Here is a 20,363-nt window from a genome sequence, read left to right on the forward strand (position 1 = left end):
GCCCCATGAAGGAAGCTTTACAGTGCATGCTAACAGTGCCATGATGATAGCAGATGGTTAGTGAAGCTTTGCCAGAGATGGCCCTTCATGGGATTGGAGCTGCTGGAACACAGCCAGTTGTTTGTGGCATTTCTGCAGAAGCTAACCAATTTAGTGACAAGCCTAATCATATCTGTATCATGACCTTCCTACAAGGTGCTCAAGGCAGAGCGAAGGACCTCCAGACAGCTCCACTGCCTCCCAACCCATCCCTACAGATACTGTAAGAGCCCTGTCTGCTTTAATTTGAGGGAGGTGCTTCCCCCTACATTAGATACATGAACAAGATGTCCCCCAAGATAGGAGAAGGCTAATAAAACAGTGACAGACTACAAGGAAGCTTCATGGCAGAACAGATTTGTAACTGACCAACATGATTAAACTAAGAGATTTGGAAGCAGTTTGTGCAGAGTACTGGCTGCCCCCCCCAGCTTGCAACTCCACCTGCCTGTAATTCAGGTCTCTGTAGGATTCAGGGCAACACAAGCTGCCATCTCCAAACTCCCCCACTGTTCACCAACAGGACCAACAAAGACCTGGAAATGTCCATCTGTGAAATGCCTCAAATCCCCCCTTCCATTTGCTTCTGCAATTTGACTCTTGAAGTACACACCGCCCTAACAACTACAGTATTCTGCATATTAGCATCTCGCTCCCCTAATTCTGTATATTTAAAAATGATGTACAGTATTGCAGAGGTTAGACCTTATAGGAAAAGAGGATTGCCTTTTATGCACACACCCTGCTAATTAACATTAGCTCACTCTGCTTGTAGCATTTTAATGAGACTGGAATGCTAGCAGTACAGGAAGGCTAGCATAGACTAGAATCCCCCTCCTTTAGTATGTCTAAGGCTGCTATGAGAGTTTAGCACTGTCCCAGCCACTTTAGGTCTGCCCACCATGGTGTTACTGGGATACCCTGCAATTAGGCTTCAAACAGGACCAGACTCCAACGAGCATACAGCCAAAGCCATCACCATGCACATGTTGCACCAGGCCCATTGCAATCACCGCTTTTGATTGGGGGGGGGGGGACTTAAATCAGCAAGAAAAACGGTTGATTTAAATCACTAATTTAAATCAGGTTTCCAATAGTTTCATATATTTCCTGAACAATGCTGCAAATGACCACTAAAACCATTTAATGTAGAACTAGGGCATTATTTACATTGCTTCAGCCACAGAAGCAGGCTTTGCCTCTCTCTGTCACACTGTATATATTCTGCATACTTTCCTTTTTTCTGTAGATAGGAAATGTTTTTAAATATTCCCATATAGGAATATGACCAGCACCAATGTCGGATGGAGCTTAACAGCACAATCCTAGACATGTGTCTCCTCAGAAATAAGTTTCACTGAGTTCAATGGGGCTTACTCTCAGGCATCCCTAACTATGGGAATACAGGCAGATGCACACTGAACAATTTTATCTTTTTTCTTTCCCGTGCTTCTCTTTTCTGCCTCACCCTGTCTTGGCCCAGCCTTGCCCTCACAAAAACTAAGTGGGAAGCAAAAATGACATGCCCACGCATGATAGGTTGAAGCAAGGTTTGATAGTTACTGGGCAGATCAGAACAATTTATTTTCATCAGGTGAAAATAAAATGCCTTTGTCTGGGTGCAGTGTAATATATCCATATTTGAGAAATGATCAGATTGTTTCTTCGTTTAGACTGCAAGCCCTCCCTTAACTCAATGTACCCAGTAGAGCCCCTTCATGGATCACTGCCTTGTTGTGGCAACGGGGCTTGCGTAACTCAGTGAAGCCATAAGCTATGCCGTGCAGGGCCACCCAAGACAGACAGGTCATGGCAGAGAGCTCTAACAAAATGTGGTCCACTGGAGAAGGAAATGGCAACCCACTCCAGTATTCTTGCCAAGAAAACCCCATGGAACGTATCACAAGGCTAAAAGAGATGACGCCAGAAGATGAGCCCCTCAGGTCAGAAGGTGTCCAATATACTACTGGGGAAGAGCAGAGGGAATTTCCAAGTAGCGCCAGAAAGAGTGAAGCGGCTGGGCCAAACCCGAAAGGACACTCAGCTGTGGATGTGTCTGGTGGTGAAAAGAAAATCCGATGCTGTAAAGAACAATATTGTTTAGGAAGCTGGAATGTCAGATCAATGAATCAAGGTAAGCTGGAGGTGGTCAAACATGAGATGGCAAGACTGAACATCGACATCTTGGAAATCAGCGAACTAAAATGGACAGGCATGGGCAAATTTAATTCAGGTGACCATCATATCTACTACTGTGGGCAAGAATCCCTTAGAAGAAATGGAGTACCACTCATAGTCAACAAAAGGGTGGGAAAAGCAGTACTGGGGTACAATCTTAAAAACGATAGAATGATCTCAGTACAAATCCAAGGCAAACCATTCAACATCACAGTAATTCAAGTCTACGCCCCAACCACTGATGCCGAACAAGCTGAGGTTGATCATTTCTATGAAGACCTACAACACCTTCTAGAACGAACACCAAAAAAAGATGTCCTCTTCATCATAGGGGATTGGAATGCTAAAGTAGGAAGTCAAGAAATCACCGGGATAACAGGCAAGCATGGCCTTGGTGTACAAAATGAAGCAGCGCAAAGGCTAATCGAGTTTTGCCAAGAGAACACGCTGATCATAGCAAACACTCTTTTCCAACAGCACAAGAGGCGACTCTACACATGGACATCACCAGATGGTCAATATCGAAATCAGATTGATTATGTCCTTTGCAGCCAAAGATGGAGAAGCTCTATACAGTCAGTCAAAACAAGACCTGCAGCTGACTGTGGCTCAGATCATGAGCTTCTTGTTGCAAAATTTCGGCTTCAATTGAAGAATGTAGGGAAAACCACTAAACCATTCAGGTATGACCAAAATCATATCCCTTAAGAATATACAGTGGAGGTGAGAAATAGATTTCAGGGATTAGACCTGATAGACAGAGTGCCTGAGGAACTATGGACGGAGGTGCGTAACATTGTTCAGGAGGCAGCAACTCAATCCATCCCAAAGAAAAAGAAATGCAAGAAAGCCAAGTGGCTGTCTGAGGAGGCTTTACAAGTACCTGAGGAAAGAAGGGAAGCGAAAAGGGAGAAAGGGGAAGATATCTCCAACTGAATGCAGAGTTGCAGAGAATTGCAAGGAGAGACAAGAAGGCCTTCTTAAATGAACAATGCAAAGAAATCAAGGAAAACAACAGAATGGGAAAGACTAGAGATCTCTTCAAGAAAATCGGAGATCTCAAGGGAACGTTTTGTGCAAAGACGGGCATGATAAAGGACAAAGAAGGCAGGGACCTAACAGAAGCAGATGAGATTAAGAAGAGGTGGCAAGAATACACAGAAGAACTATACAGGAAAGATCTGAATGTCCCTGATAGTCATGATAGTGCAGTCACTGAACTTGAGCCAGACATCCTAGAGAGTGAAGTCAACTGGGCCTTAGGAAGCATTACTAACAACAAAGCTAGCGGAGATGACAGTATTCCAGCTGAGCTATTTAAAATCCTAAAAGATGATGCTGTTAAAGTGCTGCACTCAATATGCCACACATTTGGAACACTCAACAGTGGCCACAAGACTGGAAAAGGTCAGTTTACATTCCAATTCCAAAGAAGGGCAATGCCAAAGAGTGTTCAAACTACCGTACAATTGCGCTCGTTTCACATGCCAGCAAGGTCATGCTCAAAATCCTACAAGCTAGGCTTCAGCAGTATGCAAACCGAGAACTACCGGAAGCACAAGCAGGGTTCCGAAGAGGCAGAGGAACTAGAGATCAAATCGCCAACTTTCACTGGATCATGGAGAAAGCAAGAGAATTCCAGAAAAACGTCTATTTCTGCTTCATTGACTACGCTAAAGCCTTTGATTGTGTGGATCACAACAAACTGTGGCAAATTCAGAAAGAGATGGGGGTACCAGACCACCTTACCTGTCTCCTGAGAAACCTGTACGAGGGTCAAGAAGCAACAGTAAGAACCGGACATGGAACAACCGATTGGTTCAAAATTGGGAAAGGAGTACGACAAGGCTGCATATTGTCGCCCTGCTTATTTAACTTATATGCAGAGTACATCAAAAGAAACGCCGGGTTAGATGAATCACAGGTCGGAATTAAGATTGCCGGGAGAATTATCAACAACCTCAGATACGCAGATGATACCACCCTAATGGCAGAAAGCGAAGAGGATCTCAAGAGCCTCTTGTTGAGGGTGAAAGCAGAGAGTGCAAAAGCTGGTTTGAAACTCAACATTAAAAAAACTCAGATCATGGCATCTGGCCCCATCACTTCCTGGCATATAGAAGGGGAAGAAATGGAAGCAGGGACAGATTTTACTTTCTTGGGCTCCAAGATCACCGCAGACGGTGACTGTAGCCATTAAATTAAAAGACGCTTGCTCCTTGGGAGGAAAGCTATGGCAAACCTAGACAGCATAGTAAAAAGCAGAGACATCACCTTGCCAACAAAGGTCTGTCTAATCAAAGCTATGGTTTTCCCAGTAGCAACGTATGGCTGTGAGAGCTGGACTATAAGGAAGGCTGAGCGCCGAAGAATTGATGCTTTTGAACTGTGGTGCTGCAGAAGACTCTTACGAGTCCCCTGGACTGCAAGGAGGTCCAATCAGTCCATCCTAAAGGAAATCAACCCTGAGTGCTCATTGGAAGGACAGATACTGAAGTGAAGCTCAAATATTTTGGCCACCTAATGCGAAGAGAAAACTCCCTGGAAAAGACCCTGATGCTGGGAAAGATTGAAGGCAAAAGGAGAAGGGGACAGCAGAGGATGAGATGGCTAGATAGCATCACGGATGCAATGAATATGAACTTGAGCACGCTCTGGGAGAGAGCGGAGGACAGGAAGGCCTGGTGTGCTGTGGTCTGTGGGGTCACGAAGAGCCGGACACGACTTAACGACTGAACAACAGAACACCACTTCATATAATAAAATCCCTATGCGGTTCACATATACAGTCAGGACCAGAAATATCGGAACAAGGATTGCTAATTGCAACTAAACCCCATCAATAAAAATACAAAACTGAAGGGCAAGCCAAAGAAAACAAATAGGTCTTCAGAGCTTTCCTAAAGGTCTGCAAAAGTGGTGCCTCAGAGACCCTTGGTGGTAACTCATTCCAGAAGCATGGGGCACACTGCAGAAAAGGCATTCTCCCTTGTACTCCCCAGCCTAATTGTCCTCAACAGTGGACAATAAAAGGCAAAGAAAACAATTGCTGCTATTTGTGAGAATAAAGGAATGGGTCTCATTATGACCTACTTAAATTTGGCTGCTTGGTGTGCAGTTCTGAAACAGTTGCCAAAGATTAGTTGTGAACGCAAAAAACCCTTGTAGAGTTTAGATGGTGTTGGATAAATTTTATGACTCACTAGTAAATAGTTTGCAATTTGCTAGCATATATATGTTCTTGGCTGCCACTAAAAAATTCCTTCCCCCACATGTGGTTTGTTCCACTTTCAGTTTTACATTACTGGCTGCCATTACAAATCCCATCTCCAATATGAGGATGTGTGAAGTACAGACAGGGCCAGAAATATTGGAACAAGGATAACTGTTTTGGCAGTTGGCCTCTGCACACTACCACATTGATGTTGAAAGGAAACACACCCCGATGGGAGCGAAGTCAGGACATTCAGCTGTAATTCAAGGAGTATGACAAAAGTGGGGCAGTAACCATTCAGGAAGTACAGCCAGTGGCATACACACACACCCATCGTTGGTGGCTCATAAGTAATGGAACAAACCAACATCATTTCAAACTTAAGGATCGCCTTTAACACCTGGATGAAAACCATTTGCAGTCAGTGACTGCCTGAAGTCTGGAACCCATGGACATGAGAGTTTCCTCCCTCGAGATGCTTTGTCAGGCCTTTACTGCAGCTGCCTTCAGCTGCTGCTTGTTTGTGGGTCTTTCCGTCTTGTCTTCAGTAAGTGAAAAGCATGCTCTATTGGGTTGAGATCAGGTGACTGACATGGCCCTTGAAGAACATCCCACTTCTTCGCCTTGAGAAACCCGTGGGTAGCTTTTGCTGTATGTTTTGGGTCATTATCCATCTGCAATATGAAGCAGCGTCCTATCAGTTTGGCAGCATTCGGCTGAATCTGAGCAGAAAGTATAGCCCTATACACTTCAGAATTCTTCCTGCTGCTTTTCTCAGCAGTCAGGTCATCCATAAACCCCAGTGACCCGGTTCCATTGGCAGCCATACATGCCCATGCCATAACACTGCTTCCACCATGTTTGATAGATGATGTGGTATGCTTTGGATCATGAGCTGTTCCTTTCCTTCTCCATACTTTTCTCTTCCCATCATTCTGGTACAAGTTCATCTTGGTTTCATCAGTCCAAAAAATCTTATTCCAGAACTGGGAAGGCTTTTGTAGGGGTTTGCTGGCAAAGGCTAATCTGGCCTGTCTGTTCTTGAGCATTACCAGTGGTTTGCACCTTGTTGTGAAGCCACTGTATTTACATTCATAAAGCCGTCTCTTGACTGTAGATGTTGACAGTGACATGCCTACCTCTGCAAGAGCATTCTTGACCTGGCTAGATGTTGTGAAAAGGTTCCTCTTCACCATGAGCAGAATTCTGCGGTCATCCACTTTAGTTGTCTTCCGTGGTCTGCCAGGCCTTTTGCTGTTGCTGAGCTTGCCAGTTAATTCCTTCTCCAGGATGTTCCAAACTGTTGTGCTGGCCACTCCCACTGTTTTGGCTATCTCTCTGATGGGTTTATTTTGTTTCCTCAGCCTAATGATGGCCTCCTTCACTTTCATGGACACCTCTTTGGACCTCATGTTGGGAGTTCCAGTGAACAGCTACCAAATGCAAATGTAACACTCAGAACCACCTTCAGGCTTTTAATCTGCTTGATTGGTCATGGGGTGCCCAGGAAACAGGCCGCACCTGGCCATGCAGCTGCTTGTCAGCCATTCGTTCCATTACTTATGAGCCACCAATGATGGGGGTATGTGTATGCCACTGGCTGTACTTCCTGAATGGTTAGTGCCCCACTTTTGTGCAACCCCTTGAATTACAGCTGAATGTCCTGACTTGGCTCCCATCTGGGTGTGTTTCCTTTCAACTTCAATGTGGTGGTGTACAGAGGCCAGCTGCCAAAACAGTTATCCTTGTTCCAATATTTCTGGTCCTGACGGTAAGTATTAAAAATCACAGTTAAATACACTGTTCAAAACAATTCCAACTCCTACTACAATACAAAACAATACAAGGAACAGTTAGACGGAGCGGCATATGATTAATTGCACTTACTTACAAGCCAGAGAAAACCTGGGTGGACACATGCATTTTCAGGAGGCATCTGAAACATGCGTTTTCTGCCTCCTGAACTGTATGGGGGAGGGTTTTCCAGGGGGTGGTTGCCTCCACTGAGAAGGCTCATCTTCAAGATATTACATGGTGACTTTCTGCTGGTCGCAGAATGATCAGCTAGGTCTCCTCTGAAGATCATAAGGGTCGGCTGGGTGCATATACGTATAGGGGAAAGAGGTCTGCTAGATATCCTGCTCCCAAGTTGTTTAGGGCTTTGTACGTCAACATAAAACTTGAACATGGCTTGGTAGCCAATAGGCAGCCAGTGCAGTTCTTTTAACATAGGTGTTATGTGAACACAGCTGGGTGTCCCAGTGAGTATCCTAGCTGCTGCATTCCGCACTAGTTAGCGCTCCCAACCAGCCACAAGGGCAGGGTTACCAGTGCATGGATCACCACGGCTAAGCTGCTCCTATCTAGGAACAGGCATATATGGCAAACCAACTGAAGTTGGTAATCGGTGCTCTGGGCCACTGAGGTCACCTGGGCCTCCAGGGACAAAGATGAATCCAGGAGCGCCACCAAACTATGTATCTGCTCCTTCGGAGGGAGTGCAACCCCATCCAGAACAGGCAAACACCCCAATTCCTGGACCTGGGAACTGCCCACCCATTGGGACTCTGGAATAAACGGTAAATTCTCCCAATGGAGGGAAGTAAATAGTGGGGTCCCACAGAGATCTGTATTAGGACCAGTGCTTTTCAACCTGTTCATAAATTGTCTGGAATTAGGAGTGAGCAGTGAAGTGGCCAAGTTTGCAGATGACACCAAATTATTTAGGGTGGTTAAAACAAAACGGGATTGTGAAGAGCTCCAAAAGGATCTCTCCAAACTGGGAGAATGGGCATCTAAATGGCAAATGCGGTTCAATGTAAGCGAGTGTAAAGTGATGAAGTTGGGATTTTTTGCCCCAGTGTGCAAGTACAGCCTGATGGGAACTGAGCTAGCAGTGACTGACCAGGAAAGAGATCTTGGGGTTCTGGTGGACAGCTCAATGAAGATGTCAATCCAGTGTGCGGCTGCTGTAAAAAAGGCAAACTCCATGTTAGGCATAATTAGAAAAGGGATTGAGAATAAAACTGCCACCATCATACTGCCCCTATACAAATCTATGGTGCGGCCACACTTGGAATACTGTGTACAGTCCTGGTCACACCTAAAAAAGATATTGTAGTGCTGGAAAAGGTGCTGCAAAGGGCAACTAAAATGATCAAGGGGCTGGAGCATCTCCCTTATGAGAGAAGGTTACAACGCCTAGGATTGTTTAGCTTGGAAAAAAGGTGGGTCAGGGGAGACATAAGAGGTGTACAAAATTGTGCATGGTGTGGAGAATGTGGAAGGGGAGACATTTTCTCCCACTCAAAGTACTAGAACCCAGGGTCATCCTCTGAAGCTGACTGGTGGGACATTCAGAACAGATAAAAGGAAGTACTTCTTCACACAGTGCAGAGTCAAACTATGGAATTTGCTACCACAGGAAGTAGTGATGGCCACCAGTTTGGATGGCTTTAAAATGGGGTTAGACAAATTCCTGGAGGAAAAGGCTATCAGTGGCTATTAGACTTGATGGCTATGTGCTACCTCCAGTACCAGAGGCAGTCAGCCTAAGTACACCAGGTGCTGGGGAACATGGGTGGGAGGGTGTTCTTGCATTCGTGTCCTGATTGTGGGTTCCTGGTCAACAGCTGGTTGGCCACTGTGTTAACAGAATACTGGACTAGATGGACCCTTGGTCTGATCCAGCATGACTCTTATGTCTTTTCATGATTCAGCTTTGGTTTATTGGCCTCATCCAAACCATAACTGCATCCATGCACTGGCTCAGAATGCACATGGTCTCTCCCAATTCAGATGTCACACAGAAATAGAGCTGGATGTCATCAGCATACTGGTGACACCTTGCCCTAAATCTCCTAATGACCATTCCCAACAGCTTAATGTAGATGCATCATTAAATATTGTTTATTACATTATTATCATTTCTATACCACGCAATAGCTGAAGCTCTCTGGGGTTTCACATAAAAAACACATCACAAGATAAGATAGAGATTTTATACTATGTTTTTACTAACATACAAAATTCAATTGTTTTAAATTTTAAAACAGCTAAAATACTTATAATAAGATACTGGACCCGATAGAAACAACTGACATAAATACCCTATAATGCCATCAAATGCCTGGGAGTAGAAGACAGTCTTAACCTGGGGCTGAAAAGATGACAGTGTTGGTGCCAGGCAGATCTCAGTGAGGAGAGCATTCCATAATCAGGGGGCCACCACAGGGAAGACTCTCCCTTGTTGTCACCTTCTGAGCCCCCCTCGGAGGAAGGCCTCTGATGTTGATCGTAGCATTCAGGTAAGCTCAGGTCAGGAGAGTCACTCTGTCAGGTATTGTAGTCCCAAACCATGTAAGGCTTTATAGGTTGTAAGCAGCACCTTAAATCGGGCTCAGAAACGTAACAGTGGGGACAAGATAGTTCCCTGTAGCCTAGCAGTTCAACTGCCAAGGGGCCGAGGCACACTCACCCAATATTATTCTCTGTAATACACCTGGCAAGTAGGAGTTGAACTTACAACAGTGCCTCCAATTCCCAACTCAGAGAGGTGCTCCAAGAGGATACCATGGTCAACAGTATCAAAAGCTGCTGAGAGATTGCAGCAGTAATAGGGTCACACTCCCCCTGTGCCTCTCCCATTGGAGGTCATCCATTAGCACAACCAAGACCAATTCCATCCCAAAACAGGGCCTGAACCCAGACTGGAATGGATCCAGATAATCAGTTTCATTCACGAGTGCCTGCAGTTGAGGTGCCACCACTCTCTCATGCACGTTACATAGGAAGGAAGGCAGTATTTGTGACTGGACGATAGTTGGCATAGATCTCTGGATCCAGGGTGGGTTTTTTCAGGAGTGGTCACACCACTGCCTCCTTTAACCTAAATCATGTACTTTAGGTAAAAACATGGAACTTGGCACACATGTTGACCCATATGAAATGTGCTTTGAAATGGATCCCTCTAAACCATTCTCAGCCAGGGGCGAGGGAGCTAAATGTGGACTAAAATGACAGGATAGCACAACAAATACTCTCACCATATGTGATGAACAATGCTATATGTGATTTTTAGCTAAGTTTACACTCCAAGAGATGTAAAATAGGAGGCAGACATACAGTAAACATGTGGTTGTGTGTAAGCACAATTTATATACGTCTTATCCCGGACAGGCCTTGCCATGCAGCAAGGTAAAGTGACCTGCTTAAGCCAGCACCAACAGGGGTGCATACAAGACCAGGAGTGCCTTGCGTGGTCACCCACACCACTAGTGGTGTTCTCAGAGTTACCACAACACTTTGCATGGACACCAGACACTGCCACGTTTACTGCCCCCATGCCCGTTGAAGCTCAAGTATGCATAAATGAAAGTTTGTGGTGCATACACCAGTTCCTCTAAACTTTGGACCACCTCAAATCATGTACCCATACCGCCGAAAGTAGCTCTTTCTCAAGAATCATTTAAATTATTTATTTGAAGTATTTTTATCCTGCTCCTCAGCCAAAAGGCTTCTGGGGCAGCATACATGCCATCAGTAAAATAAGACAGTTCCTGCCGACAGGCTTACAATCTAATAATACAAGACACACGGAAAAGAGAATGGGGAAGGCAGAGAAAAAAACAGCAGTCTTCCAGCAGGGCTGGTGGAGTGGCCCTGCTTCACCTCTCATCTTCCTCTGTACAGCCTACCAGAATGGCGATGACAGCTGAGGTAGGAGGAGCCACTGTCTGCAACACGAGTAGCAGTAATGACACTGTAGAGCCCAGAGCACGCTTATTCCGTACAGAACAGATATCTAGGCTTCCAGTTGAAATTCATTCATAAAATAAGATAGGTACCTGACCATACTTATCTCATATAATATCAATTTGCATGCATAACCAAGAGGTTTACAACTCTGTTTTAGAGTTATTAATGTCTGGTGTTAATCAGGGCAGTGATGGATATAAAATGATTTTAGACAGAATCTTGCATTAATATTCTTTCACGAACCATGGGCATACATATTTCCCCCTGCCTGGCACCCCTCAGATGTGTTGGACTACAGCTCCCAGCCAACCATGATAGCTAGGTATGATGGGAACTGTAGTCCAACACATCTGGAAGGTGCCAGGTTGGGGAAACGTTATGTTATAGGATTTCACATTACACAAAATAAGCAGTGTGTATGTTCACAGTATATTTTGTCTAGTACATTTGTCATCTAATCCTATTATAATTTCCACCGGGAACATTCTCTCAATGTAGAGAATACTTATTTATAAGCAAAAAAGTTAAAACTCATTTTTTTCAAAACAGGAGATGGGAGGGGTTTCCACAGCAGGAAATGTTTAGGCATTATCACTGCATGTTCATGGCACGTTTTAACACTTTTAACCCAAAGTACATGATCTAGTAAAACACCCAGGCATATGACTTTGTTTTGTTAGCTCCCATTAATTGGCAAGACTTTGAAGGACCAGAGTGCAAACTGGGTGCAAACAGCAGCACATGTTGCCTTCAGGATATTCTCAGCATTTACATAGTGTTATTACCCCATATTATCAGCTACATACTTCTTTAACCACTCCCTACTTGGACTTCAGTTATCTAGAACTAGCCTTCTTGCACTTAGAGTTCTTCCATAAGTGCCAATTTATAAGATCAGACTAATCAAGCGGCCAAGTTTTTTCCTACTTTAACTACAGGTGGGGTATTCCTCCTAGGTGGAGGAAACTCCTATGCAGAAAATGATGACACCATGGAAGGCTCACCCTAATCTTCTCCCTAGGGAAGCATCCAGACATGCAACTCTTCTCACCTATAGCTTGAAGTGGTAATTGAAGAAAAGCTTTACACCTGGTTCTGCCGGTTGTATCAAGCAGCACTAACATACCAAGCACTGGGGAAAGAAACATTCAATTGATACAGCCCTAACTGCAATTTCTTTGTAAACCTGAGGGAAAGTTTTAGAATTAGGCCAGCCTGTTCATTAGATAGATGGGATTTTATAGAGGGCAGGGGTAAGAGATTTCTGCCACAGCAGCTATGTCTTTAATGTTGGTCCTGTGACTCTTGCTGGTCCACAAATGGAGAAATATTATCCAACCCATGATTACTGGTTATAGCAAAAGCTATCTGGCAGATTGCCAGTAACCTAGACTCCTGTGGCAACTAGGAATGGCTTCTAAGCAGCTGACAGCTCTCTCCTCTCCCTACTGATTCCTTCATTGAATGCTTAGGGCTGTACAGCAAGTATTCTGCTTGCCAGAGACCCTGGTTGGCTCTGTACCCATTCAGAACTAGGACTTGCTACTGCCTGCAGACTCCCATAGCAGCTGCATAACATTCCCAGTTGCTGTAATCTTGCACTTTACACCAGAGAGTATGGAGCTCATCAAAGCAGAGCCCTCAACTCCAAAGAGCACATGTTTTGCGTGCAGAAGAACCCAAATTTAATCACTATCGTTTTCGGTGGAAGTGAGGATTGGAAAAAGTATCAGGGCTTGGAGAGATCTGCGTCTGAGGTCTTTGAGAGCTGCTGCTGTCGGAGTGCGCAATAACGGGCAAGAAGGACTAATGGTCTGACAGGTGTACTGCATACGCATGATCACGTCTATGCGGATCTGAACTGTAAGAGCCTGGGCAGGGGCCAGGGGACAAGCAGTTCTGCCACCATGAAATCCTTCCAAGGGGAAAAAGATGATGCTACGGAGACTCAAAAAGCTGAGCAGAGAATAGAAAACGCTCAAGATGCAGTGCGGGCAAAGGAGAAGGCAAAAGCATTAAGATTTATATCTGAGTTAGGGTAATGGAACTGTGGATATGAAGTCTTCTTCTGTGACACTGGGAGCAAGGGCAGTAAGCTTTGGGGAAGAGAGCACTCGTAATGCTTAGACTAGAATAAGCAAGGGAGGTCCTAAGTTGCAGAAATCCCACCTGGATCCCTTTGTTACAAAGCAAGACTTGAGGGAGAGTTAAGGCAAGAAGGCTTTAGTAATGTAATGGAACTGCCACATTAAGGCCATAGCCAACCAAACAAATGGTGAGGCAGTAAACAGGGGCAGGGTAACAAACAAAACCAAATGGGAAAGACACCACAGATGTCAAGGCACTAAACAGATTAGAATTCCTCAAACCAGCTGGCAGGAGTCTTGATGAGCAGCAAGGAGAAGCTTGGGAGCATGTTAAAGACTGGTTTATTGTACCATGCACAGACCAAACTCAGATGCGCTTCAATTAGATCCTCTTGGCAAGCTGATCTCTAGAACAAAGTCCCTTCAACTTCCACTTCAGATTCTACTCTACAATTCACTCATTGCCACACTATTTCCCAAACTATTTCAGAGCACGTACACGTTTCTTTAGAACATAGAGTAGTTCTAGATGCATACCAGATTATGAACCAAAGATATTCAAAACCTAGGACACTTTCAAAACAGTTTAAACTTTTTATTTGTTCATTTCCATATTTCCTGGAATCCATTTAGAAGTGCCCATTAACCCTTAATTTCTACTTACATCAGGGGCTCCAGAAACAATTCTGCAGAAGGCCCTCTGGGAGACTCAAGTCTCATGCAACACCCGAGACACCTTAGCAATTTTCTCAGTAAGTAGGTGGAAAACATTCCTAGGGGTAGAAATATTTTTCTCTTGTGTACATGCGTGCCAGAGACAGACAGACAGAGCCTTGCTGTGAAAATACTAGCATGGCTTCTGCCAAAGAGAAGCTTTGCCTCACCAACATTGCAATTATTAGAGGTGGTCCAATGTAATGCTAAACCACGGTTAAGCTTTAGGAGAACGAGCCTAACCTTACCATGCACTTGTGCACTCACCCCTCTCCTTCCAGCCCAGCCACAGAGGAAGAGATTGGAAGCTTCTGCTTCCATTTGAGATTAACCACAGTGTAGCATTTCATCTAAACCTAAACTGTCATTGATCTTATGTCCCACCTATACTAATCTTGGTTAAGATTATCTGCAGCTTCTTACACTGTATGAACTTGATAAACTGTGGTTACTCAAAAGTGGAAGCAAATGCTTTCCAACTCTTCTTTGGCCACGCCGGAAGCACACAAACCCAGACGGAGGCTAGATTCATTCCTGTCACTATAAACCATGGTTTAACATTATATTCAAGTACAGCTATTATGTATGTGGACTTGTGAGAATTCCCTCAAAAGCTCCTGAAAAAATGTCACAATTCTGGGATAAAAGCTATGTATCTAGTTAAATGCCAGAAGCAGAAGAAAGGAATTCCTAAGATAGATACCCCAGTTAAACTCTGAAAATGGGTCTCCTACCTGGAAGAGGTACAATTTCATCTATCTGCTGGTTAAGCACCCTAACAATTTTGAGATCCATAACATACACAAAAGGAACTGTGGAAAGAGTTGAAAAGTTTCTCCCATAATGCTACATATCTGGGCCATCCACACTCAAGAAAAAAGCCAGAAAGTACTTCAGAATGCATAATTAACTTCTAGAACAGATCAACATGTGTGATGGTCACTGGCTTAGATGTCTTTTAAAAACAGGATTAGATAGAGCCATCCTCCATGAATGTGTGTAGCTACTAGAACTGATAGCAAAAATGGAACCCCCTTCTACAGAGGCAGTATCTCTTTGAATATCACATGCTATGGAAAAACCAAAAGAAGTTCATCACCATCAAGCCTCATTTGCAAGCTTTCCAGAGCAATTCAGCAGACCACTACTGAGAAATGCTCGACTACGTGGACTGTGGTATGATTCAGCAGGACAGTGATATTCTTGGTTAACACATACATTAGGCTAAAGGACTTGGAAATTATTCCCACCTTGAAATACAAAATCTTGCCCATACAACCAGATCTCTTGTCCTCTACACACGTCAAGTTTCATATTCAGAATACAAGCATAATACTGCTGCCTTCCTCCAAAGAGTTCTGGGCAGCATACGTGAGTGCTTCTCCCCCTTGCTTTTTTTAAATCCTTACCACCACCATGTGATACAAACATTTGCTCTCCATCCCTCCAGGATTCCTACTCCTGCAGCTGTCAGGTAATATACTTCCGTTATCATTCTGTCTCTCATACAGAGGAGAAATGTGAGCAGATTACCACTAGTGGAACAACTTCTTGGAAATACACCAGCTATGTTGTTTCGGGAAAGGTCATGATTACAAATGTTTGCATGTGTAGCGTCTAACAGTACCTAATCCTACCCCCTTCTTTCCAAATGAGTCTTCCTTGGTGACACCGGCTATCAGTCCACCTGCCCCAACAATTTTTGCCCTCTACTGCAGCAGTGTTTATGATTAAATTTGACAAGAGTTGTCAGTAACCAATTATGCAAAGCATTTGGCAGAACTGTACTGAAGAAAGACATATGCCAATTAGAAAGCCCCCAATCAACCAATTCTACAGACTTCCATGATCAATTTATTCATACAAGAGTGTTGGACTAGGAGCTGGGAGATCCAGGTTCTAGTCCCCACTCAGCCATGGAAGCTCACTGGGTGACTTCGGGCCAGTCACAGACTCTCAGCCCAACCCACCTTACAGGGTTGTTGTTGTGAGGATAAAATGGAGAGGAGGAGGATAATGTAAGCCACCTTGGGTTCCTTGCAAGAGGAAAAAAGGCGGGGTATAAATTCAATAAATAAATAAATAAATAACTATGGTATACAAATATGCCATTGATATTCAGAAGGACATGACTCTTATGTTTTGTTTAAACTGAAATTAAAGACAAGCCAGTTTTTAGATGTCGTTGTGGTTAATGCAAGACAGGAGAGGTCTTCTCCTAAATTGGGAGAGAGTGTATAGCTAGACTCCTACACAGCTGGCGAGCAAGAAGACATCATCTGTTTTTTTTGCTATCACAAGACACTGAGATAATTAAGGCTTCAACTCAAAGCACACTTACTAGGATTAAATTCCAAAGAACTCAGCAAGACTTGCTTCTGAACAAATGTGCTTAGGCTCACACTGCATGCAAATTGCCACCAGCCACATAAGGGAAAACTCAGTTTCATGGAGAAAGTTGACAAAAGTTTCAGTCACTTGACAAGAGTTGCACCTCTGCTTCAAAGGTATCTACAGGGGCCATTAATACTTAATGCGAAGAGAAAACTCACTGGAAAAGACCCTGACGCTGGGAAAGATTGAAGGCAAAAGGAGAAGGGGACAGCAGAGGATGAGATGGCTAGATAGCATCACTGATGCAATGAATATGAACTTGAGCACACTCTGGGAGAGAGCGGAGAACAGGAAGGCCTGGCGTGCTATGGTCCGTGGGGTCACGAAGAGTTGGACACGACTTAACGACTGAACAACAACAAATATAACAGCATGTGACATGCAGTGGTGGTAACCAATCAGTTTTCGCTCAATGCAGTAACCCTGGTGGGGTGTCATTACCCTGATTTCCAGAGGGTAGCCATGTTAGTCTATTGAAGAAAACAGAGGATCTTGTGGCATCTAAGGCTAATGAATTTATTAACTTATCATGGCATAAGCTTTCATGGGCTATAGCCCACTTCATCAGATACTCCATTACCCTGATGTTACCAGCTCGTGTACTTGGGGTCTTGCAGACTAATCATATGTCAGGGATTTAACAGTCTTGCTGCCCAGGGGTATCCAAGCCAGACAGAAATCAGTGTAGGCTGGGTGAAATAAAGACCCAAATCCTGATATACGAAATTCCTAGCCAAAACTCAGTGTTTGTTACCAGAGTTTGCAAAGCACATTTTAGCAGCTCATTCACATTCATTTTACAGTCTAACTGCAGCTGCTGCATCCAAACAGTTCCCTACCCAGCTGAACACAAGACAAGGTGGATTCAGATTACTTACAGATTTTGAAATATATGGTTTAATAGTCAACCCCATCTCTCATGAGATCTGAGGAAACAACTTTTTGACTGAAGTTCTAATGGAAACTGCCTTGAATACAGACATTAAAACTACACACAAGACAACAGACAAGCGCTCAATGATGTCTTTCCTTCAAAATGAACTGATTAACCAATAGTCACCTGCTTATCCTAAAAAAGCATGAAATTTAAAGCTGCCCCTAAAAGTAAACTCAAGGGGGAGAAGTTGCATGTATGTCTGATACACAGATCATGGCAAAATTCACAAGATAGCTCAACTGGACTCAAGCATATTGTCATTCTGAGTAGAGAGCAAATTGCTCAATATGATCAAAACGCTGAAAGACAACATGAAATGGCTATGGGAATGCTTGCTTGCTCAACCTCGTACAATGTCACTTCCATCAACCGTAAGAAAGGCTACTTCTGAGGTAAAGTCCCTTAACACTAGCCAACACCACCCCCATCCCCACACACAGCACCCTGGTTTTGAAAAGCCTCCTGTGAGCTTTTTCTGGTTAAGATTCAGTTCTAGTCATGGGAGGAAAGCCACCATTCTATAGTTTAGAAAGACAAGAACTGAAGTTCTTTTGTCTCTCCACCTTAAGGTGATCTAGATGCCATGTATTTTATAAGTGGACTACAGAAAAATAAGGAAAGAAAACAAAGGACAAGAGGTCTTAAATTTAGAGCTCTGCTTGAAATGTTGAACCACATGAGGGATCAAGGCACAAGATTATGCTGTGCTTCCCATTTACAAGCAACAGATGACACATAAATGGGTTGCCATGCTTATATGCTAGAGTTTTAACATAAACCACCTACGTGGGAAAAGGCCACCATCTCACCTCTATAGGGCACCTGCCCTGACAGATAAATACTTCTGATTCCCAAGAAGCTATAAGATAATAGCCACAATCAGACCCGGGGGGGGGGGGGGGTGTCTAAGAGGGTAAGATAAAACAGCACTCTCATATTGGTATGCATGTCTGGGGAGGTGGGAGATGAAGCAAGGAAACACAGCTTTTAATGTATGGGGCAGAGGGTTAAGCTGATGGAGAAGCTGAAATAGCCCTAAAGGATGCACAGGCGAGAGAAGAAAGTTGCACTAACATGACTGATTGGCAAGCTTGTCTGTCTGCCTCCCCCCACCCTTTGACTTGCACCTCTTGAGACAGTGTTTTAGATACTGATGGGAAAGGATGTGATGCACCATGGAGCTCACCCTATCTCAACAATTTAAGGAGAACTGCAGCACTTCCAGGAGAGCAGTGGCATGGAGGCAGAACTCAAGATGCCTGGAAAACACCAAGGCATATAAGGGATTCCCAAGTTTACCAAGATATTCCCACAGAGACAACACAGCTGATGGCAGGAGAGCAAAAAAGCAGAACTTGAGGAAGTTTGGGATGGGGCCATTTTGAGAACCATGAAAGGAAGGAGGAGGGGAGAAAGGTGGGGGGAATCATGTATGTGGCGCTGGCCAAAGTACCATTCATGGGGACACTGCACACAGAGGACGAGAGGGAGAGAGAAAGGGTGGGAAATTTTGACAGACAAAATTCATTATTGGTTACATAATAGGTCGCAATGAGACCAAAACGAGTTGAGGCAGCCTCAAGAAAAAAACGTGTCGGGAAATCTCATTCTAGCTCCTGCCTACTCACCTCAAAAGGGCTGCTGGAAGGGCTTTTTAACGTGAAGCACACAAGCAGCAATTGTGCCCCAGACGCACGCTGACTAGGGCAGCCTTCCCCAACCTGGTTGACTCCAGATGTGCCACACTACAACTCCCAGAACCCCCAGCCAGCTGTGCCAGATTCTGACAGTTGGGAGTTTGACACATCTACAGGGCACCAGGCTGGACGAGGGGGTTCAGAGGGGGGAGAGAAAGTTCCTCGGCTGGGCAATGGGGCCCCATGGCCACTTCCCTGACCCCATGCACCCTACGGGGGGGGCAGGGCCCCGTCAGCGGGCCGCCCCGGCCCGCTGCCCCCCGAAACGGGCAGGGGGCTGCTGAGCGTCTCCCCTCGCCCGCCCCTCAGGGCGGTGGGCTTCGGCGGCCCGCGGCGCTCACCTTGAAGTAGCCGCCCTCGTAGAGCGTGTTGGGCGGCCCGAAGATCGCCACCTCCCAGTTGTAGAGGTCGGACTCGTCCACCAGGGTGATGCGGAAGCCTTCCACGGGCTCCTCCTGCAGCCCCTTCAGCTCCAGCATCAGCGCCTTCTGCGAGCTGCTCACCTGCTGCTGGGCCATCGCGGCGGCGGCGGCGGCGGGCGCGGCGGGCCGGCCGAGCCGCGACGGGACCGTCAGGACAGGCCGGGGCGGGCGCCCCCAGCAGCCCCACGCCGCCGCCGCCCGCCAGGCCCGGGCCCGCCGCCCGCCCCCCGCCCCCGGATCCGGGCCCGCCTCAGCCGGCGCCTCCCGGCGGCTCCGCGCGGGGCCTGGCGCGCGCTCCCGCCAGGCCGGGCCCGCAGGCCTCTGGGGCGCGGGGGCCGCTCCGCCGCCGCCCGACGCGGAGGAAGGCGCGAGTCGCCGGGCCGGGCTCGGCCGCTGCCTCAGGCCGCCTGCACGCACGCACGGCCGGCCAGCAGCAGCGCCGCCGCCGCTTCCTTTTGTGACGGCGCCGCCGCGCGCCGCCGCCGCCGCCGCCGCTCGGCCAGTGACCTCAGCGCGCAGGATCCACGGCAGGCCCCGCCCCCCGCGCGGCCCAGCCCGCTCGCCTCCCCTCGCCGAGCGCCGCACGCGCACAAATAAGGCCTTGGCAACCTCCTTGGCCGCGCCTCCCTCGCCGTTTCGGGCCCGCTTATTGGCCCAGTTTTCATTGGCCCTCGCCTCCGACGGCGTTCTCCTATTGGGCTCGCCGATACGCCCGTTCCCTTACATCGCCCCTCCCCATTGGCCGCGCCGAAACTGACAGGCTCCGCCCATGCCCTTCGATTACTAGCTCATATATAGAAAACCACGTCCCCATCCCCGCCTCCACCCTTCTTCTATTGGGCAACTTTTACAAAGTGGTCCCGCCCTCCTATCCCTGATGCGTTCTCCTATTGGTCCGGCACGAAACACACGTTGCAAAGCGCA

The 20,363-nt window shown here is 46.0% G+C and overlaps 1 protein-coding gene across 1 annotated transcript in view; it reads right to left on the reverse strand.

Moving 5' to 3' along the window:
* The window catches only part of UBE2R2 (ubiquitin conjugating enzyme E2 R2), a 97,011-nt gene extending 77,000 nt beyond the window's left edge, over positions 1-20,011 (reverse strand). Inside the window, exon 1 of the mRNA XM_084832811.1 lies at positions 19,359-20,011. Within this exon, the coding sequence (XP_084688937.1) occupies positions 19,359-19,535 (177 nt within the window). The 5' untranslated portion in view covers positions 19,536-20,011. The remainder of the gene's footprint in view (positions 1-19,358) is intronic.
* Between the last annotated feature and the right edge of the window lie 352 nt (positions 20,012-20,363).

The sequence above is a fragment of the Heloderma suspectum genome, chromosome 2 (assembly GCF_057233095.1).
Source record: "Heloderma suspectum isolate Gila_16-S chromosome 2, 16-S_ref, whole genome shotgun sequence".
NCBI classification, from domain to species: Eukaryota; Metazoa; Chordata; class Lepidosauria; order Squamata; family Helodermatidae; genus Heloderma; species Heloderma suspectum.